General features: G+C 38.5%; 1 protein-coding gene across 1 annotated transcript in view; it reads left to right on the forward strand.

The window, feature by feature from the left end:
• Positions 1-22: 22 nt before the first annotated feature.
• Positions 23-23,862, forward strand: part of LOC145998624 (glycine receptor subunit beta-type 4-like) — a 28,716-nt gene continuing 4,876 nt past the window's right edge. The window contains exons 1-3 of the mRNA XM_083135081.1: positions 23-85; positions 11,422-11,651; positions 18,887-18,969. Of these exons, the coding sequence (XP_082991207.1) occupies positions 77-85; positions 11,422-11,651; positions 18,887-18,969 (322 nt within the window). The 5' untranslated portion in view covers positions 23-76. The remainder of the gene's footprint in view (positions 86-11,421; positions 11,652-18,886; positions 18,970-23,862) is intronic.

Consider the following 23,862-nt stretch of genomic DNA (forward strand, 5'->3'; position numbering starts at 1 on the left):
TTTGAATTTCTTTCCAGGAAAGCCTGTCATATTTTCAGTGAATCTGAGGTCATTTGTTATAGATTCAGTTAATATTATGGAAGGGGTAAGTGTTTGCAGTTTACATTTTTACATCTTTAATTACAATAATATGTCCCGCACCGTGGCTGTGCGATCTAAGAGACCAGGCTTTGGACTCCAACTATGGGACGTGCACATGTTTGAGTTACCTTGGGGAAGCATAACATCTTTTCTCTTGAGATTTTGGCCTATGTATGGGACCAGTGGCCACCCAGCATCATGAGGAAATTTGGGAATTACGAATGAGTAACTTAACCTAGTCAAATATGGATCAGGTTTTATTGCATAATACAACTTCCCTGACACATTAAATTATGGAAGACTTGCATACAGAAATGTATCCAACGTTTACGTAAAGTAAGAGTTTTGATAGGGCCTGTATGCTATTTTGATTTAAAATTCACTTTAGCATTTTACGCATATTATTTCAGTCTCAATTGATGTGAAAAAGCATAGGTTAGAACTGAAGCTATATCTTAGTCAGATGAATCAAGTACATTATAACTGCAGCAACATAGCTTTTATTTCATACGAAATTATACATATTTCCTTAGTGCACAATGGTGGCACAGCAGGCCCGTAGCCAGGCAGGGGCCAGGTGGGCTAAGCGTCCCTGGAACTACCATCAGCTCCCCCTGGCACTGAGGTCAGCCCCCTTGACATTAGGTAAAACTATTTTGAGTAATTTGTTTGCAGTGAAAATGTAGACAACAGAAATTATTTTGCTCACAACTTTGGTGAAGGATAAATTCAGGGAGCATGAACAGGAGCTATTACATTCGTTCATCTTATTTATAAGAAGTCTTAAGTAGCGGCAAGTATTTAGGAGATTCTCTTCTCTAGACTTCAGGAAGTTCATTCACAGGGGAGCTTCTTTATCTGTACCTTCGAAGTGCAAGGGGTGATTCTTCCATGTAGTACACCTAATTGTCAACGTCACTTCCACATAGTACAGCCTGGACTGCTTTTTGCAGACTAACGAGGCTATGGTGACTGGCACTATGGCCAGTATAATTCTGTATGTTGTCCTGTTTATTGTCTTTATGTGTGCTGAGTGCCCCTTTACAGCCTCAGCATTTAGCCGGTCAGAATATTTTAAGATTTTATTTATGCGACACTAGTTTTGTTATATGTTATGGTAAGGGGCTGGACTCCGCATAACATGATGGGTGCAAAATAGCCTAAGTGCTGATGAACCCAAAAATTTCAATTTCAAATTCAATCAAATTATCTGTACCTTCATTGCCCCTGTTACGACCTCCCATTTATACAGAAATCTATGACTTTGATGTCATTATGGAAATTCCCTCCACATCTTCGTCAAAGGTTAACAGCTCCCAAGTTTTGGGAACGAAGAGGAGTTTTATTGTTTCGGTCGGGGAGTGGAATGTTCGGTAGGCACTATGATTGAATATTGTCCATTTTTTCTTGAGTAATATAAATATCTGTATCATCAAACATAGTATGGAGTGTGTAGTAAGGGATGATTTCAGTAGCAGCCAATTAACACCTCAAGTGATATTTTAAAAGATATAGAAAAATGTAGTACTTGTGTGATATTTCTAAACTTTATGTAACTTAATGACCCCCTCCCCTCACACACATAATTTACCTTCATTTAACATTGTTAAACTTTTGAAAAATGGACTTGATTTACAAAGTTCCCCCTGATAACCCATGAGACCCCCCCTGGAGATCAATTCTGGCTACGGGTCTGTGGCACAGTGAGATAAAATGAAATAATAAATACATATTACCAGGCAAATTGCATCACCTTGTTCAGCCACTTTGGAAAGTTCAAGAATTTTAATAAAATGCTAAGGAAGCAGTTGACAAGCTCTACACTACCCGTCTCAACTCAATTCCATTTCTAAAAGTAATTTCTCTTATGTAAGACAAAAATTGGATGAATTTTGATGGGCACTTTGCTTGGTAATATTTAGGTATCCACTGTAGTATGAGTACTCTTGTGCACTAGGTTTGTTCTATAGTTGCAAAGTTGGAAACTTTGTTCTGTGATTTCAAGAGGCAGGTTTCTATAATATATAGTACCGACCACCTTAAGTATTTTGATTATAATTTTTGTTAAAGGGAAAGAACTGTGAATTTCAAAGCAATTTTATATTCTTCCAGAATTCCTTTGCTATAAAAAGATTTTATATGTTTTATATTTACTTATAAATAGCTACATATTGAGAAAAATAAAAATGTATTATTTTCGACAGACTGAAAAATGTCGTCCAGTACCGACCACCAAATATGGACGACAGTGAAATACAAAACAATTATTAAAATCAATAAAACAAGAAACCATTTACCTTAGTAATGTCTGCCCAATTCTAATAACTATATTTTGTATTATTGTGATATGCAATACTTAAATTGATGAGGTAGCTTTAGATGCTCTGCCAAATCATATGCAAATTTTAGGAATTCCTTCATCTACAGCCACCTTCATAACTGCTTCCGCCCAATTTCCTATTTTCCTCTCCTTCAGTGTTGTCATTTTCCTCTGTAATGATAAAAAATAAAGGATCTGACCACTATCTTCAAATTAGACCACATTTTCTTCTACAGTTAATATTGGTCAGTACTGGACAACGATGGGGTGGTCGGTACTGGACGACACACTTGTTGTTAACTTGCAGGTGATGGCACACCATGTAGTGAATATATTACATAACTTTTACCATAAACATTAACCTAACACATGTACCTTGCACAAGCATTGCAAAACACATGATGGACTTACCTTAGAAAGAACCAATGGTATCATAAAGATAACTTTTCTCACTCAAAATATTGTGAAACTTGTTCAACGCCTCTCAGTTCCCTAACTACTGAACAAAAGACATCGTGCCCGAACTATGTAAGGTATGACTACAGGATCCCTCCACTTGTCGCTGTAGTACCCTGCAATCTATCAGTGGAAGTGAGAACTGTAAGCCTGTCGGTACTGTAAGACTTTCCCCTACTACTGATAGTTTATAATTTAATGTACACTATCTACAAAAAAGTAATTGGGCACCTACCTGAAATGTTTGTATGCGGTCCATGCAGTACGTATGTGCAGGATGTCCTCTGGAATGTTCTGCCATTCCTGTTGCAAAATCTCAGACAAGTTGGCAAGGGACATTGGTCGCATCTCCTGTGACCTCACCTGCTGGTCCAATTCATCTCAAAGGTGATTGATGAGATTAAGGTCAGGACTCTAGGTAGGCCAATTCAAGCATTGAACATTGTTGTCTGGATATCACAGCAGCTACATGGCACTTGGCATTGACATCCTTGTAGTAACAGGGGTTCATTCCATAAAAACAGCACAATATTTGGAGCACCATGTATTACAGTACTGTGAGTTAATGCTGCCACAAATGACCACCAATGGTCCCACACAGTAGTACATGAGCACCCCCACACCATAATGCCACCACCATGAAATATCTTGGTGGGCAGTATGCACTCTGGTAGAAGGCATTTCCTGGGTAGCTGCCATGCACATACTAGCCTACCAATCTTGACGCGCCACTCCACAAAACCATTTTCAATTGCTCCAGGGTCAATTGTAAAGGTCCAAACAATACTTGAGCCTCTGGACTTCATTGGTCTTCGTGACATGGGGATTATGTGCAGCTCCTCTGTCTGATCCAAGGTGGTGGGCCTCTGTTCGCAATGTTCCAATTGAAATGGATACTCCTGTTGCAGCCTGAAACCTCTGTCTGATGACAGCCACTGACTGCGTCTGGATTTAGACAATTTCATGTTTCAGGCTTTGGCGATCTTGGTTGGTGTTTAAGAGTTTATTTCATATTTTTCTGTTCAAACATGATAGCAAAATGAACTTCCACATTTCAAAAACATGAAAAGTGAACATTGTTATTTCACATTTCATGTTTCTGTCAAAAACAAAATATGCATGCCTCGACCAATATGTAAATCGATAAGGTATTGCAAAATAAAATGCTTGCAGTAGAAATTGTTAGGCGCGGGATGTTTGCTTGAGCTTTAGGACAGCTGGAGTGCGGTGGGATGTTTTAGGATAATTTTCGTAGCTGGGGAAATTGCACATAATAAAGCAGAACCTCAATTTTACTTTTTTTCAGGAAATAACGGTGACAAAACTTAAAATGTAACATAAAGGTAAAAAGGTAAAGTGCTCCCCTGTGCTTAGCACTACGCCATGAAGGCGTATAGGGGGTGTGGGGGTAACGCCCCACACTTTCTTGATCCGGTCGTGAGTGGGGTGATGTGATCAGCATCATGCCCCTGACCGCCTTTACCCCCCAGGGTTTCCCCCAGGTACCCATGTTATTCGATGCTGGGTGGGCGCCGGAGCTGCTTCCAACGTTAGAAAAGTTCGCGGATTTGAACCGGCCGGGGATCGAACCCGGGACCTTGAGCATGGTAGTCAGACGCGTTACCGACTGAGCCATCGCGGCTAATGTAACATGTAGGAAGATTTTATAACATATTGCTCTATAAAAATTGACTGTATTTTCTTAGTGCACCAGTGTTGGTGGCAGAGAGAGACAAGGGGAGGAGGCACTCACCCCCCTCAACCAGTCCAGGCCCTTACTGCCCCACAGGAAAAAAATAAAGTAGATAAATAGAAGCTCTTTCAGCACAAGTATGCACTATTGTGTGGTATTTAAGTGTATACTAAATTTGACAAAGGTGTATGAGAAAATATTAGAGAAAAGAATAAGGGAAGTAACAGAGCTGAACATGAGAGAGGAACAGTATGGATTTAGAAGAGGCAGATCAACAGTAGATCTGATATTCACCATAAGGCAATTACAGGAAAGGCATTACGAGTATGGAAATGATTTTAGATTTAGATTTATTTCATCCATGAATCACATTTGCATTTTCATACTGTGATATTGGACATGTCAGTCAAACATTACAATATACTAATACAATGAAATATAATAATGTAATATAAATACAATGAAATGATACCTTATCCTATTACAGATTTATGCTTGGAGGTGTGTACTTGTATTAGTTTTACTGTCTATACATAAAAGTAGTCGTAGAATGTCAAGTTCCCTGAAGATTTCCCTACATGGTTCATTCCATTTCTTTCCCATCATAGTTCTTAATACTTTTTCCTGTAAATACTTTTGTGCTGTTTGCTGCATTTCCCCAGAATATAATGCCATATGTGAGTTGCGATTCGAACAGACTAAAATATAGGGTTTTTGTTGTGCTTTTTTCTGTTATATCTTTCATGATTCTTATGCCATATATGATTTTGCTTAATTTTCCTGCTAGATAGTTAATATGGGTGTCCCAATTGAGATTTTCTTGTATCCATATGCCCAGAAATTTTGTGGAAATTTCAAATTTAATGTCTTCATTTTCTATGTTTACAGTTGATATGTTGTTGATTTTATTTCTTGGGTGGTGGAATTTTATTGCTACCGTTTTGTTTTTATTTATTGTTAGTTTGTTGCTGCTGAACCACTCTGAAAATCTGTCTGTTGTGTGTTGGTGTTAGAATTAAGTGTTTGCTCATTTTTGCCAGTCAGCACTATACTTGTGTCATCAGCATATAAAGTTGTTTTGGTTGGCTCTAAGTTTGATGACAAGTAATTTATGTATATGATAAATATAATTGGTCCCAGGATCAAGCCTTGGGGGACTCCACATGATACTTTACAAGGTTTAGAAAGGCAGGCAGATACAGAAGTGTTTTTTGTATGTAAGATTTCCACGATTTGACTGTGGTTTTGTAAATAGGACTTGAACCATGAGTTTACCAACCACCTTATACCATAGTGGTTTAGTTTATTTGTGAGTTGGTCATGCGATACTGTGTCAAAAGCTTTTCTTAAGCCTAGAAATAGTCCAACGCGTTGTTCTCTGTTGTCTAAGTATGTTCTGACATGTTCTATGTATTCAAATATTGCTGTATTTATGTATTTGCCTTTCCAAAAGCCATGTTGTGAATTTGAAATTATGTTGTTCTTTTTTAAAAAAGGTTGTCAATTGTTTGTTCATTGCAGTTTCTGATTTTAGAGAAGGGGAGAGTAATGCTTTGGGTATGTAGTTACTTATGTTGTGCTTATCCCTCTTTTTGTATATTGGTTTAATTTTTGCCACCTTTAATTTGTCGGGGAAAACTCCTGTGGAGAAGGATAGGTTGACTAGATAGCACAATGGATGAAGGATATTGGTAAGACTTTTCTTTATGACTGTCAAAAGGTATATCATCCAGACTGGTGGACCATTTACTTTTCATATTTGAAATGATGTTTCCCATTTCCTTTTCAGTGACTGGTTGTAGGTACATTGATGTGCTACAGGATTTTACCTTTATTTGTGAATAGGTTTGATTTGGTTTTAGTTTGCTTATCTCTAATTCAATGAGGTACTTGTTGAACATGTTTGACACTGCCTGGGGGTCTTTTATGGTTAACTCCTTGTGCTGCAGTGTGAATGTTCTCTTGTACTCCGTTGTTTCTGTCTAATTCTTTGTTTACTACATCCCACATAGCTTTGGATTTGTTAGAGTTGTTTGATATTAATTTGTCATTGTGCATTTTTTTTACTGCTTGGAGCACTTTTCTATATATTGATTTATATTTACTGAAATAGTCTTCAAAATTTTTAGTTATGTTTGTAGTTTTTCTGGATTTGTTAAGGAATCTCATTTTTTGGCTTGATGTTTTTATACCTGTTGTGATCCATGATTTGTCTTTCTGATTTTGTTTCTTAACTTGTTATTTTGGAAAAGCTATATCATAATAATAGGAAAAAGTATTATGGAATTTATTAAATGCCTGATTTACTGTACTGCACTCATATACAGGGTGAACAGAAACTATAGGAACAAACTTCAGGAGGTGATTCCTGACAGGTAAAGGAACAAAAAAGTTCATATCAACATATGTCCGGCAATGGACGGTGAGCCTGCAATAAAGCAATTAGTACTGGTACACATTACATGGCATGACTTTTTTCCATGTTACAATATGTGTTCAAAGTGGCTTCCATGGGATGCAATGCAAGTGTCCACACGTCACATCATGGATTGCCTCACTCATTCGAATGTTCCAGCCTGTACCCGAATAGCGTCATAGGCTACATGGACACGCTCTTCAAGGGTCTGCACATCAGGAACTGGCTCAGCATACACAACTCTTTTCAGATGCCCCCACAAGGAAAAAGCAAGGGGATTTAAGTCTGGTGATCCTGCGGGCCATGCCACAAGGCCGCCTCTTCCAATCCATCTTCTGGGGAAAATGTGTTTGAGTTCTTGACGAAGAATAATGCGAAAGTGGGCTGGCGCTCCATCATGCATCAGCCACATTACCTGTCGTATTGCCAAATGCACATTCTGAAGCAAAAGAGGCAGAGTGTTCTGAAGGAATTCCAGATACGTCTCTCTGTTAAGGGCATTGTGGAAGATCAAATGGTCCAAGTAGGTGGTCGCCAATAATCCCTGCCCGAACATTGATGCTGAACCATTGCTGATGAGACGATTCAACCATTCCTCGAGGATTGGCTGTAGCCCACAGATGACGATTGTGTAGGTTGACAATGCCATCTCTATCAAAGGTCGCTTCATCGGTGAAGAGGACTAACGACAGAAAACCCAATATGGTGGTGGCCTATTGCAAAAACCAGCGACAAAACCGTTCCCTTGGAGGAAAATCTGCAGGTGATAATCCCTGCACACGTTTCAGGTGATAGGGATAGTAGCGATTTTCATGTAGGATACACAACACTGTCGCTTGGCTTACACCATGCTGGCGAGCCACTTGCCTGGAGCTTGTACTGGGGTTGTTCTCAATATCATCTAGCACATGTTCCTCCAGATCTGGTGTATGCGCATGCCGCGGCTGCCGTCCATGTTCGCCTGTATGAAAGTCCCCAGTGGTGCTGTCTGTCCGGGTACGTGGCTCGATAAATCCGTGTGGCCTCTCGACCGTTTCCATCTACTTGACCGTATACGAGAACAATCTCGGCTAGTTCCTGGTATGAATAATGGACCATGGTGCTTCGACGTAGCTCCAATCACACAATTTACAACACAACAAAGCACACTGTGAGTGTTGTTATGAGAGGATGATGTCGTTGTTCAGTGCCATCTACCTTGGCAAATATGCATTTCCGGACATATGTTGATATGAACTTTTTTATTCCTTTTCCTGTCAGGAATCACCTCCTGAAGTTTGTCCCTATAGTTTCTGTTCACCCTGTATATCTTTCCAGTTTTCTTTACTACGTAAGTGGTTGAAGTAGACATAATTATTGTCATTAAAAATTATTTTCTTTATGTATTCAGTTGTGGTTTCAGTTCCATTTCTTTTGTGAGAGAAAGGAATGGAAATTTTAAATGATTGTGCAAAGTGATCAGAAAAACCTGTGTTGTAAACCTCTACTGAACATTGAAAATGTAGTGTGTTTAAGAGTATTTGAGCCAGAGCAGTTTTGGAGTTTTTTGTCACTCCACTCGGTTCTTTTACGATAGCATTCCTAGATATAGAAAAGGCATATGATAGCATGGACAGAACAAAGATTTGGAAGACTCTGAGAGAGAAAGGAGCAGAGGAAGAGTATTGTGTAGAGTGCAGAGCACATACAAAGCCAACCAGAGCTGTGTGAAGATACCAGTGGGAACAACAGAGTGGTTCAGTAAAAGTAATGGACTAAAACATAGAAGTGCTCTTTCCCCACTGCTCTTCAAAATTACGATGGATGAATTAACAAAGAGGTGGGGAGGAAGATAAGAGAGGAAGAGATGAAGGCCCTGTTGTTCGCTGATGACGTAGTAATATGGGGAAACAGGGAAGAAGAAGTACAGAGACAGCTTGATAGTTGGAAGGAGGAAATCAGAAGAGCATGAATGAAATTCAACACAGAAAAGAGTGAGGTGCTAATAACAACAAGAAACAGATCCAGAAATATACCAAGAATAAAGATGGACATGGAAGAGTTGAGGGTAGTGGAGGAGAGTTTCAAATATCTAGGAAGCATAATTGAGAGAATTGGAAGAATAGATGAGGAGGTAAACAGAAGAGGACAAATGGGTGGTGGACTATATCCAAGTGTTTGAAGATTAATATGAAACAGGGATGTACCTATGAAATGCAAGAAGATAATATATGACACATGCCATGTGCCAATAATTATGTATGGAACAGAGACTTGGACAATGACAGAGTGAGACAGTGATGCAGGGAGGGGAGTGGAAATCAAATTTTTAAGGAGTATATTGGCGAAGACTAGAAGGGATAGAATAAGGAATGAGGAGAGCAGACAGACAGTGAGGGTGGTGAAGTTCCAGGACAGGATAGATCAGGCACAGATGAGATGGTCTGGACACATGAAGAAGATGGATGCAGAAAAACTACCAGTAAGAGCTTACAATGCACAAGGAGTGGGAATAAGGCCAAGGGAGAGACCAAGATGTCTGTGGAAAGAGCAGATAGTGGAGTGTGTTAGGAGAAGAGGACAAGATTGGAACACCGTGGAAGGAGAGGAGTAGTGAAAGACCAGGAAAAAATGGAGAGGCTTGACTTCTATGCCGACCCAGCCAGAGGCAAGAAATGGCGAAGGATGATGACTAAATGTAACAGCCTCTCTAAAATATTCCTGCTCCACCTCTCTGCCTCCCCACTCATTTTCCTCTGGCATCATCATTGTAGTGCACAAATGGGATATAATGGGGTAGTTCCTTGTTTCGTACAGGCAAAATGCCAAGTTTAACAACCATTTCCCCTCTGATATGTTGCGTTAGAGCTAGTCAAGATATTCCTTGTGTTAAGATGCACAACTTTTCTTCCTTCCTTCTTTTCTTTCAGAAGAACTTCTTATAAAGGGTGTTTTTTTTAGAGGCGGAGAACTTTAAACTGGCAACACTGTTTTCTGTGACAGCATAGAAGGCAGTTCCCACTTCTTTCGAGGTTAGTTTGGTTTGGCAAATCATCATGAATAGACTCACGCCGAAGCAACGGTTGCAAATTGTGCAACTTTATTTTGAAAATCATGGTTCCGTTCGACAAACTCATCGAGAATTACGTGCAATTTACGGTGCTCATAATGGTTATGTCAATAAACAAAATTGCCGCATTTGGAGTGATGGTAATCCACAAGCCATTGTCGAAACACCATTACATCCAGAAAAGGTGACCGTGTGGTGTGCTCTATGGGCCCGTGGAATAATTGGTCCGTATGTCTTCAAAAATGATTTTGGTCAGAAAGTGACAGTCAACGGTGCGCGGTACAGGGACATGATTACTAACTTTTTCGTGCCTCAATTGCAAGACATGAATGTGGCAGACATGTGGTTTCAGCAGGACGGGGCCACCTGTCATACAGCGCATGCCACAATTCATTTACTGCAAGAAACGTTCGACGACCAAGTAATTTCACGCAATGGCCCTGTTAACTCGACACCGCGTTCGTGCGATTTGACGCCGTTGGATTATTTTCTCTGGGGATATGTCAAGTCGCACGTCTACGCCGATAAACCAGAAACAATTGAGCACTTGGAAGCCAATATTCGACGCATTATTGCCGACATACAGCCTGATGTACTGCGAAGAGTGTGTGAAAATTGGACCTCCAGATTACGTCATGTACGTGCCAGTCGCGGTGGCCACATGCCTGAAATCATATTCAAACATTAATGCCATAACATGATCTGTAAAGTACAACCAATTACATGGATATTGAAATAATTTTTCTGTGTTTTATTTCAACTTAAATTCTCTGCCTCTAAAAGAAACACCCTTTATATAATGCCTGACAACACTACATTTTGTAACCATCTTTGACTATAAAGAACATAATCACAATGCAAAGATGTCCAAGTCAGCACAAGATTGAGAATGGAAAATGAAACCACAATTACAAACAGTACCCCATCACATTGCTGCATACATGTAATATTCTGACATGCAAGGTGTACAAAATTGTAGTTCATGGATGCAAAATCAAATCAAATCAAATCAAACTGAAATTACCTAAGCTAAAAATGATGTGATATTGGCAATCAATTTCAAGGTAATTCAATAAATGTGTAAGTTTGGGGGAAATTGAGACTCATAAATTCTCTCAAGTGGTGGTAACCCATACTGTTTACCATTGTATGTTTCTTGTAGGAAATCATATTGGGTAAGTGATTATGTAAGAAGAAAGGGACAGTTACATAATGTTTGCATATAAATTACAACATTTTATTTCAAACAAGTGTTTTTGGGTTCTTTCAAACTAGTAAGGTTAAGTTGACGTTAATTTCCTCTTAATGGAAGTTAAAACCAACTTAATGTGGCTGGTAAGCCGACAATATTTGTTTGAATCATGTTGTCAGGAAAGCTACAATCCCAACATTTTATTTATTTTCAGGCAATCAAGATTGGCGTAAATTTTCTCTTCAACTGGGTGGACATGAGATTCAACATGACAAAAGATGGGAAGGAAAATTTCAGATTTCCAGTGATTCCAGACATGAGGCATTACTATTGGAAACCAGATTTTTTTGCTTACGAAATGAAAATGTTTTCACCATTAGGAGGAGATTCAGAATCGATAATTATGTTTTTTTATGGTTACAAGAAAGTAGGCTACATCATAAGGTATGTTTTTATATCATCGAATTGAATTCATATTAGTGAATGAAGTAACATGATCTGGAATATCATAAATCAGAGATTAGCTATGTTATATTTTACCTCCTTTTCACATACATGGACATTTTAGGACTACTAACTCAAAGACGAGGGAGAGACATGTGCTAAGTACACACTTGGGCATGCAACTTATAGTATGCCTACTTCTGCCAAGTGAATATTAAACATAAATGGCTCAGTGCATTCACTTACAAAATCTTGCTTTCATCGTCTTCAGGAATCAAACTTTTAAAATTGATTTTTATGCCAGCATTACAGGAGATAAAAATATAAGATGTCTGGATGAAAGATAATCAAAAATAAAATGTTATACCTCATAAAATTGAGATACGTATTGCTTAGTCTTATAAATATACCAATTTCAAGTACAACTTTCAAAGTTGTTTTTTTGAGAAATATTATTGAATCACTTTGGTGAAGCACTGCTCCAGAGACTGGTATAGGCTTCCAGGCATCCTGTAATGCAGTGCATCCTTTGATGGTTCGAGTCTTTACCTGCCACTGATGAAATCCACTTCCGCTGGGTCCCTAGTCATGTTAGCTTTGCACTATTTTCCCACCATTGGTGCATGATGTTCCTTCAACCATCATCAAGAAGTCATTCTAACTTGGCTGTGGATTAGACACAGCCATCTAACCCATGGCCACTTACTGCAAGGACTGGATCCTCCACTGTGCCGCATCTGTAATGCCTTTTTAAGTGTTCAACATATTCTTATTGAATATGCCAATTTTAATTTCTTTAGACAGACTTTTAATCTTCCCAACTGTTATCAACCCTGTTAGGAGTTGATGAGTGTTTTAACAAATGTTTTTATCTTTTTGGTTCTTCTTCGTGGCCATGCAGTCTAAGGCACTGTGCTTTGGAATCCGACTGCAGGACCACATGGTTTCGAGTCCTCCTGGGTTCTTGGCCTGTGTATAGGACTGGTGGCAACTCCCCATCGTGAGGAAATTGGGGAGCTACAAGTGAGAAGCGTAACCTAGTCTCGGAACTCTCCTATAATGGCTGAGGGTTCGATGTGCTGACCCCAAGTCACCCCATTACTGGTTGAAGATCTCCACACCTGTAGGTAGGATTGTGGGAGGGAGACTGGCAGTCGAGAGACAGGCCAAGGCCCTTGCAGGCTGTAGAGCCATGGGTTATTGTATTATTTTAGCTTTATGAGAAGAGCGGAAAAGTTTTTAGTGTATCCTTACCTCTTTAACGTGTTGTGTTTGTCCTGTGCAGGTTCCTTTACAACCTTGCACTTCTAACTTTTCCCAAGTAGTATTTTATGTCCCTTTTTTAACTCTCAGGGAAAGATTTTAAATAAGGGGATATTTCCCTGTGTACATTGAAGGGTGCAAAACGATCATATGTTCTGATACACCTAAAAATTGTATTCAATGATTCATTCACTGCTGGTACCACTGATAAGGAGTGGTATATTTTTTTACTTAACGCTTTACTGGTAAAACTGTGAGCACTGTGCTCACCTTTGGATGTAATAACATATTTTTCAGGATTGATTAGAAATTCAGCTTGCCGTGGATGGAGTGCGAGGTAATCTTGAATATCTGGGGAAAAGAGGTGCCCTCACTGCTCTCAGTCTGTGCAGACATGTCATTTTGATAACGGGTGTGTTTATGAACACTACGCTCATATGAAAAACTCAATATGCTGACCAAGGCAGAAATTTATTTTGTTATAAAACAGGGGTTTCCAACTGGCGGCCCGCGGGCTGCATGCGGCCCCCGTTACCTTTTTCTGCGGCCCGCGAAGCCAGGTTGCAAAATACATTAATTTTATTTATTTTTATTAAAATACGTTCTTTTTTTACTGAAGGAACGGATGCTCTGTGAAGAAAGACAATATCACAGGTAGAATTGATTTTGCAGTCAATAATGATAATCAGAAGAATCTAAAGTGACGTAACTTTCTCTTCACATCATGCATTCCATCCCTTCGCTATGCGGAATGAACTCGACCGCTTCCGCAAAGGCTTCACTCTTTGTGTTTAGACACAAACCTCAGAGAGGCACTATAGAGATCTGTTTTACTACGCACGAAGTACGAAGAGATTTCCAGTGTACCAACTCTGATTGTACTGAGACTGATTGTTAAAGTTTGTGCAAATATCGAAATGAGCAATATCTCCAAAAAACGTAAGATTGAAAATTAAAATAGCTTCTCTCCAACTTGAATTGCGTGATTTGCAAAGTGATGGATGTGTTCCTTCAAACTAGGCAAGAAAAGAGGCCAGAGTTTTTCAAATACCTTTCAAAAGAACGCTTTCCAAACCTTCGTAGTTTTGGGCGAAGAATGACATCGATGTTTGGCAGCACATACACGTGTGAAAGTGTTTTTTCTTCAATGAAGTTAATCAAGAACTGCTACAGAAGCCGACTGGCAGATTCTTCACTGCTTCACATTCTGAGACTTTCAAATACAGAAATTCACATACAACTTTAATAAAAGAAGCAGATTGGGCTCAATTTTCACATTGAACACTTACTATGAAGGATTCTTATTTGTATGGTGTGTCATTAATTTCTATCAATTCATCAATAAGTATTGGGGTTTTGTGAAATAAATTGTAATTACACAATTTTGATTTGTAATTCCATTGTTTTATTTCCTCATTTTAGAAATTTAGGTTCATCGAAAGTACTACATTTTCAGTTCAGTACTTACAACTTTTGTAATTTTTAATCCCCTCCCCAAAAAAATGCGGCCCGCCTATCAACTGCTGGATATAATTTTGGCCCTCGGACCTTTTGAAGTTGGAAACCACTGTTATAAAACATAAACTAAACGTAACATTTCAACCTTCTAGCAAGGTCTTCTTCAGACTATGTACCAAGTACAAATGTAACAAGGTACAAGAACAGGACGATATATATACACGAAAATACTCCCCTCCATACTATTAGAAAGTTGTTCTGGAACATTCTAGCAGGTGGCTTACCCTTGTCAACTTTACTTTCACCTGAAAGTGAATGTGGTTGGACTCTTTATCTCACGCTCTATTCTTCTTCCTTCTTCTCTCCTCTTTCTCTCTTGTCCTTTCCACTCTTTCTAACACCTTCCTCCATTCTTTGTTTAACTTCAGTCCCCCATTCCACTGCATTGTGTCTTCTTCACCTTTCTTCTCTATTTCCTTGGCCTCCTTCCATTTTCTCACTAGTATTCTCTTCTCCCTTCCTATCTGCTTAGCCTCATCCCATTCTATGTCATGTCCTGTTTCTCTCGTGTGTTTAAATATCGCATTTCTCTCTCTCTTAAGTCGTACATCATCCCTATGTTGTTTCAACCTGTCTTTCAGCCTCTTTTTAGTTTCTCCTATGTACACACTCTGACATTCTTTACATTTCACTTTGTAGATAATCCGTTCCTCTTCTCTGTTTTCCTTTTTCTTGTTTGCATTCTTTGCTATTCCTAAGATGCTTCTCCCTCCCTTCCTGTAAGTTTTAATGCCCGCCTTCCTAAGCACTTTGCATATCTTTTCTGTGGTCTTCCCCATACTCCTTATTCCAAACCTCCTCTCTTTTTCTTTCTCTTCCAATTCTCCCCTGCCACTTTTCTTCCTTAATTTGTTTATGTCCAGTCTATCCTCCTTTTCATAGCCATTCTTTTCCAGCTGTTTCCATAGGCTATTTATTTTGCCTTCTTTTTCACATTCTTTTGTGCATATTTTCTTGATTCTGTTTTCCATATTCTTTATAAAATTTATTTTTGTCACCTCACTTACATCACTTCTTTTGTGGCAGAATATCCCCGCTGTAGAGTCCAGCGCAGATATTTCTGCCGTGCGATGCGCGAAACAACTAAAGAAGCAGTGTTGCTAATGGAGCAGATAGAAAAATCGCTGCAGTGCGCCGATGCACAGCTGTTACGTACAACAATAAAATTAGAGAATTCAGGTCTATCTAACGTTGAGTTTTAAACGTCATGTATTATACCAGGACTAGGATTAATATGTACTAACAAGTGGCTTTGTATGTAGCTACATACATATGGACTAAAAATTCGCAAAATATGAACTAACACATAAGTAAAATTACCAAAAATGCTGCAAAGAAGACTTCTTCATACGATTCCTTATTTGAGTGATTTCAAACAAAATAAAAAATATATATATATTATTTTTCATTGCATTAATGCACTGGTGGCGTTCTAACTTTTCACTCCCAAAACCTGTATACACTGGTATGGAACTGCAATGGCAGATAATAACATGCCAACGTGTTAAACCGCTACAATTGCACCATAACACTCCTCCTGAAGCAGTATTATTATTTCCTCTCTGAGATCGGCGACAGTCGGTTGCCTTTGTTGTACATTTACAAAGGATGCCGGCTTCCACAACAATAACAAGTACATATACTGCCACTAGACGATAAGCTGCGCGGCCTTCATGAACGCGTGCACGTTGCTTAGAATTTCCCGAGCTTGGCTATGCAAGGTTTTTGATTTCAACTTTGACAGAACTGGAGGCATTATGGAATTTAACGTTCATTAGCAAACACACACTTTTACATACACACACGCAATACACGCACACAACGTCAAACCGGTCAAATACTTAGTATAAAATAAAAATATGGTGCTTCCAATCCAACAAAACTCACCGCCACTTTACCTGCCTTTCCCCTTTCGTGACAGAAATAGTGCTTCATTATTACAGTTGGCAATACTAGTTACTAGCTAGCCAATGAACATGCACTGCATAAAAGAAGCAAGCACTACGCCGTGCTATATTGCCACATTACCATCCCTGCCGAACGGTGGGAACCACGAGCTGGAGCGCTATTCAATTGTTTTCAATGATGTTTGCGCGAGTGTGTCCAGGAATGGAATGACAATATGGCAACAATAGCGAAGGTTTTCGAGCAGGGTAGAACACATGATGCTAAGAGAGAGGGAGACGAAACGAAAATTCATTTCTACGCAACGGCAAATTTACGTGTGTGGCACTCTACACTTCTTCTGATGCAAGTGGTTTCAATTTCTTGTACTCTCTTCCTTTTCATCAATATATCTTCTTCTTCTATTTCGAGTTCCAATAATATCCTTTTTTCTTCAGCTTGTATTTCTTTGGCAAATATGTCGAGCTGCCTCTTCGTTCCCTTCCATATGCCAAAACAATCGTCCACATATCTGCAAAACAGAATAATTTTGTCACCTCCTTTTACTACTACTTTGTTTTCCCATTCATTGATAACCAATTCAGCCAATGCTGGGCTTAGGCTAGAACCTATATTCAGTACTTCACTCATTAACATTATTTTATCCCCCATTATACTGTAAACATTATTCCAAATGGTTTCCAGCACCTTCACTACCCTTTTACTATCCCATTCTCCTATAATTTCTTTTTCCATCCTCTTTTTAATAATGTCCAAAATGTGTCCCCTCTTGGTGGTCGGGAACATACTTTTTACTTCTAAAATAAACATTGTCGTCTTCATCTCATTCAACTTTAGTCCTTTTATGAGGTCCACTACTTGTTCACTGTTCTTAACTGCTCTGCTTTCTTGCTGTGTTACTAACATTTCAATAACGCTCATATGTATACCAACCACATCACCATTTTCTTCAAAAATATTTCATATCTATAGCCATTCAATAAAGTTGTTTAACTACGTATTTTCATCTTAGATTCTTCTGTAACTATTTTATTATTTGTCTCCATTCACTTATTACTGCTAATATTTCTCACTGATATTCAGCATAAATGAAGAAATGCAGATTGAAGCAAGGCTTGCTGAACCAAGAGCTGAGAAAAGAGAAGACCTGGCCAGAGTGTTTGATTCTCAAGGCTATGTTCAGGAGCCATTGAATAGTGATCATGATAGCAACAAGGATCAATCTGACAATTGATTTGTGTTTTCTCATCAATATATTGGGTATGGTGAGGGTACAAAGTAGAAAAAGATGGGATTTATTACCAACATTGTGCAAATATATTGTACAATATGAAATTAGTTAACATCAAAGTAAATTCCCAATAAAATTATAAAAATTGATATGTTTTTCTTGATTATTCGTTTTCCATAATATGTAATAAATAATACACGTATATATATATAAATATATATTAAATTAAATTAATTAAAAATCTATATTTATTATATAATAATAAAATGATATTATTGCATAGCAACATTATTGATTATTTATATATATATATATATATATATATATATATATAGTGGTGGTGATTGGGTTCCAAAACCAGGGGGGCAAAGACAGTATATTTCCTTTGTAGATATGGTTTAGCATAGTGCGAGGGCAAAAGTGGCGAAAAGTGGGAGGGGGGGCAACTGCTCCCCTCGCCCCCCCTAATTGCCACCACTGTATAGCAATAAATATTTATGAACAATTTTTGAAGTGATGAAAAAATAATTGGAAAAATGACAAAAAAACAATGAAATTCATATGCGAGTGCCAGGCTCACATATTCACTAGCCATGTTACTCTGGAACATGTGTACTAATGAAGGGTTAATGGTGCACAAAATGCTGGTCTACTGTATATTTCTGTTACTAAATCATAAATAAAACTGGGCAAACTACAATAGAATGAAAAATTGATGAAAGCTTCATAGCTAGGGTAAAACAAAAAAATGCTTCATTTGTAATGTAATTTGGAAAATGAATTTCCAAAACTGAAGAAGTACAGACATAAAAGAAAATGAGTGGAAGAAGTCTTATAGTCTTATAGGAGACTGATATGCGATCCAGGGTAAATGTTGATGGATAATCACAAGTAGAATTGTTGATTAACGGTTATTATGCTGGAACTCGAACTTTACATTTCCGGATTTTACCTTTTCCCTTTTTATGCATTTAATCTTTATTGCAACAAAGCAAAATGCTACAAAATTTTCTACGGTTTTCCATTTTCAGGCATTTTATGTTTTATCACCTTGGTCCCCTGCAAAATGTAAAATCAACGTTCCACTGTAGTAACAATTTTGTCAAATTAAAGCTTTTTAAGTAGTTTTGTTACAAAGTAATCCTAGATAGAAGAATTGTAAACATTACTGATAACATGGAAACTTCCAAGTACAGAGTTGAAACATTGCCTGTTTAAATAATATATATTTCTTGAATTTGATTTCAGTTTGACAAATTAAATTTAAAAATTTGGTATAAAGGAGGTGTTTATAATATTGAATGATTATTTTTTTCAGGGGCTTTCTCATTGTGAACTGCCAATTTGATTTTTCAATGTACCCAATAGATATTCAAGTCTGCCCTATCAACTTTGCCGTAAGTAAGTGCTGTATGAATCACATTTCTACAATACTACAGGGTGAGCCTAAAAGAAATAGACAGATTAAACACTTTATAAATCGAAAACTGTTTGCTTTATGAGGAAGCATGTAGTACTGTTTTATAGAGAAACTCTTCAAGCTTACACCTCCACTTTTCGTTTATTTTCGTGATGTCAGCATCATGTGAGCATCCTTGATGCCAGTCAAACAATATGGCTGCTAGCCAGGTAGAAAAGGCTTTCTGTGTGCATGAATTTGCAAAAACAAATTCTGTTACTGTCATACAGTGTCGTTTTAGAACATAGTATGGCAAACAACCACCCATAAAGCAGTCCATCCATGATTGGAGCAAGAAAGTTGAGGAAACTGGTAGTCTGTGCAAGGGGAAAAGTCCTCGGAGAGGAGAACTGGACTCTCACATTGATATCTGCCGTATTACAAAAGGGTCACACATAGAACATTTGCAACTTAGCCATGTAAACTTCAGGACGTACACTTTCAAGCACGTAAGTATTTCATCCATGTTATTAAAACACTTGTTTCTGTAAAACTTTGAAACTGTCTATTTCTTTAGGTTCACCCGGTATATTGTTACAAATCAAACTACATAGCAAACATCTCGCCAAAATAGAAACTCAATGACAGATTTGCACAAAACTGAAGTCTGTGGCATGACAACCTTTTCAGGCTAAGTATACCAGACCCAATTTCATGATCAGCAAATTCATTTGTCCTCATGCCATTGGGTCAATACTAATAGCTGAATTCTCACCAGTTAAGTTTGTACACATCATTGTTTTCTTAAAAATTCCATCCCTTTGCTTGATGACTAACTATGTATATGACTCAGTTGGTTGATTATATTATTAAATTGGTAATTTAATTTATTTCAAAAGAATGTGGATCTTGTGAATGGTTGACTAAATCTCTTACACTTTGTCCTGTTGATACAAAGACTGTGTTTTGTGTTCTTGCTACTCTGGAGCAATCAAATACATGCCAACCTCTTTGGCTATAAATGCACAAGCGCGCGCGCACACAATCACACACACACACACAACCTAATGTAAAAGATGAGTTAGTATTATATATTAATAACAGAGAGTCTATAGCCTTAATGTTCCCTCTTATGCCTACAGAGCAGTAGTATCTCGTGACTTTTCAAGGAAGTGTGCTATTCAGATCTTCTTCACAGTAGAAATTAGGATCTCTTGCCTAACATGAACTCTCATTCAGTTTTGGGGATTTTGAAGTGATGTGACATTGTGATTACAAATACATATCATTAAAAGAACAACAGTAAGAAAAGGATTTCGAGTATTTCATGCTTATTTATAAAAAATATTGCATCCCCCTATACTGTTAAATATGTTTTTATGTGGGCCTAAATAAATATCAAGTATTACATGCAATAAACTTCTTTGCTTGAATACTTCATTTGAACAGGAACTCCATTCATCTTTCCTTTAGGATAAATTTCATGTTCATAAAATGTTTTTTCTGACCGGTCTTTCCTTTTCAGAAGAAAAGGTAGGCAGAACAGCCAAATTGTTCAACTTGGCTTGGTCTTGGGCTGAAATATGATTTAATCTTCTTCTTAAGAGCAGGAAAACTTCTTTCAACTCTCACCAAAAAAATATAATTCACTCGTTACACTACATGGCATGGCCATGTCACAGAGAAAGCAAGGAGAGGCAGCAAGCAACATGACATCAGAGGAGAAAGATTTGCCCTAGTTGTTCAGCACATGAGATGCATTTTGTTTTGTACGTAATTGCTATACAAAAGTGCACACGTTCAAAGATGCTGATATGTTTGCTGAGTTCCATAATAAAAACAGAACAGCGGTTCCTCCATTGAACATTTTCAGTTGCTACTGGTCAGCCACGAAGAACAGGAGGAAAAGTTACACTCTTGACCAGAAAATAAAATTTCCACGGGAAGTGAACGCTAATCCACATAAAACTATAACTGAAATAGCTGCACTGAATTTCATTCTTGCTTTTGTGATTTCCTCATTCCAACTATCAAGCTGTCTCTGTACTTCTTCTTCCCTGTTCCCCCATATTACTAAGTCATCAGCAATCAACAGGGCCTTCGTCTCCTTCTCTCCTATCTTCTTCCCCACCTCTTCATTAATTGCATCCATCGTAATTATGAAGAGCAGTGGGGAAAGAGCACTTCCCTATTTAGTCCATTACTTATAGGGGCTATCCACGAGTAAACAAAAACATATCGAATGACACAATCGATTGTGGAACTGTAGCACAACAACTTCCGGTTCAAGGAGGCCACGTAATTCAAGGACATACTTGTGGCCTTTCTTCTCGTTTTATATACCGGATGAAATGGATCATATAAAAGGACTTGACGATGAGGAGAATAAGAGAAACCAGGGCAAAGTAGAGGCCTTTGCATATCAATTGGATGAGAAACTAAGAAGTAATACGGCACTATTCCAGGATGAGATCCATTTGCTGATCGTAGTTGCATTGGCGATATTTGTAGCCGACATATTTAATAGAAAGTATTTTTTCCTACAGAGCGACGAGCAAGAACGCTTAAAGCACGTAAATCTTTGGACTTTTTGGGTACCTGCACATCCGTTGTCATTACTGCGGAGTCTACTCCTGCTAATGGGCTTCAAATTTTCATGCCTGACAGCTTGAATGCAATAATTTTGGTGCCTAGATCTCGAGGAAATGGATGAAGAGAGATCCGTGAAAGATTATTTAGCCCTGATCGTAGTTTACATCCTCCTTGTACAGTGGGATCCATAAGTATTACCGTGCAAATTGTCCATGACCATTTTCATTAATTTTTCTCTTACATCCTATGTGTTTTTAAGTGATGGATTTTTGTGTATGCTGGTGCAGAAGTTGTCAACAGCTTGTTTTGAGTTTTCTTTTAATTCTTGAAGCTCTTATTGGGTCAAGTAAAGTGAACGAACATGGTGATGGACAATTTGCACGGTAATACTCATGGATCCCACTGTACACACCCATTCGTTCCTTTCATACATGACACAATCTCAGCTCCCTTTAGCGGCATGTTGTGAGCCTACGAACCGGAAGTTGTTGTGCTACAAGTATGGCGTCCGCGCGAAGGCACTTCCTTCCGGTGGATAGCCACTATACTGAACCACTCCGTTCTTCCCACTGGTGTCTTCACACAGCTCTGGTTGGCCTTGTATGTGCTCTGCACTCTGCACACAATCTCTTCCTCAACTCCTTTCTCCTTCCAAATCTTTGTTCTGTCCATGCTATCGTATGCCTTTTTTATATCTAGCAATGCCATTATCAAATCATTTCCATACTCGTAGTGCCTTTTCTGCATTTGCCTAATGGTGAATATCAGGTCTACTGTTGATCTGCCTCTTCTAAATCAATACTGTTCCTCTCTCATGTTCAGCTCTGTTACTTCCCTTATTCTTTTCTCTAATACTTTTTCATACATCTTTGCTGAGTGGCACATACGTGTTATTCCTCTGTAGTTTTTACATTCCTTTCTGTCACTCTTCTTAAAAATGGGAACTATTAGTCCCTTTGTCCAATCTCTTAGCACTTATCTCTCTAGCCACACTGTTTTCAACACACTGTACAGCCACTGCACACCAATTACTCCTGCTCCTAGTATCATTTCCACTGGCACTTCATCTACTCCCGGTGCTCTACCTCTCTTCATTCTCTTCAGAGCTTCCTCCACTTCTTTCCATGTGAGATTCATTTTTTCCTTCCTGTTTTCTTTTTGTTTCACTTTTTCATGTTCATTTCTTTTTTCACATTCAGCAATTTCTCGAAATGATTTCCCCACATTCCCCTTATTTCTTCATCCTCTTCTACAATGTTTCCCCTTCCATCCCTTAGCTTACAGCTGTCTCCTCTTTCTCTTACTAAGCCATACAATACTTTCTTGTTCCCATCTACATCTTCTTCTAGCACTTTGGCCCATTCTTTCCTCCTTTACTACTGTTCTTGCCTCTTTCTTCTTTTCCACATACTCTTTTCGTGCATTTTGTGATTTAACTTTAAACCATTTTCTAAATGCATCATTTTTGTTTTTCACTGCCTCTCGAGTTCTGTCATTCCACCATGGTGTTTCTTTCTTCTCTCTTTTCTTGCTTGTCCTTCCACATACCTTTTCGGCTGCCTCTACTAATTCTGTTTAAATCTTGTCCATTCTGTTTCTACTCCTTTGGGTTTATCTCTTGGCACTTTTGTTCGCAATATTTCTTCAAATTTCTCTTTTATCATCTTATCCCTCTCTCTTGTTCCTCCCTTCTATCTTTTATTTTCCATCTCCTACTAGTAGCCTGTGTTCACTGTCTACGTTCTCACTGAGTATTACTTTAATGTTGTTCATTTTCTTCTTTACTTTCTTGCTTACCAATATATAGTTTATTACAAACTACACTACAAATCCAACCCCACTTCGTCTGCCCTCTTCAGTCCTTGCCCAGTACAGTTTATAGTCTTTCCTCAATTTCATTTCTCCTCTTCCTTTCCATTTCATTTCGCTCATTCCAAAGATGTCTATCCCTCTTCTCTCCATTAGATCCACAATTTCTTCTGTCCTTCCTGTCAGTGTTCCAATATTCAATGTCCTTATTCGTAGCCTGTGTCGTCTCCAATTTCCAGTCCGGTTGCTTCTTTCTTAACTCGGCTGTCAGCTAATCGGGCCTGTCACAGCCTACACTTGAGTGGTGGGGCTGCCACCTGTGGGTTTTCAGGTACACCCTTGTTTTCTGTCAGGGTTCCAACTCCCTTAGCCTTTCTGGATCCCTCCAGGCACACAAGGCAGTGGGGGCTAACACTTTTATGGTGGTGTTTCTTTGCCATGTCACAAGGCTGTCGATGGCTATCTGTAGTATTTGCTGAGTATGTCCATGCCGC

The sequence above is a fragment of the Lepisma saccharinum genome, chromosome 14 (assembly GCF_977018435.1).
Source record: "Lepisma saccharinum chromosome 14, izLepSacc3.1, whole genome shotgun sequence".
Lineage (NCBI taxonomy): Eukaryota > Metazoa > Arthropoda > Insecta > Zygentoma > Lepismatidae > Lepisma > Lepisma saccharinum.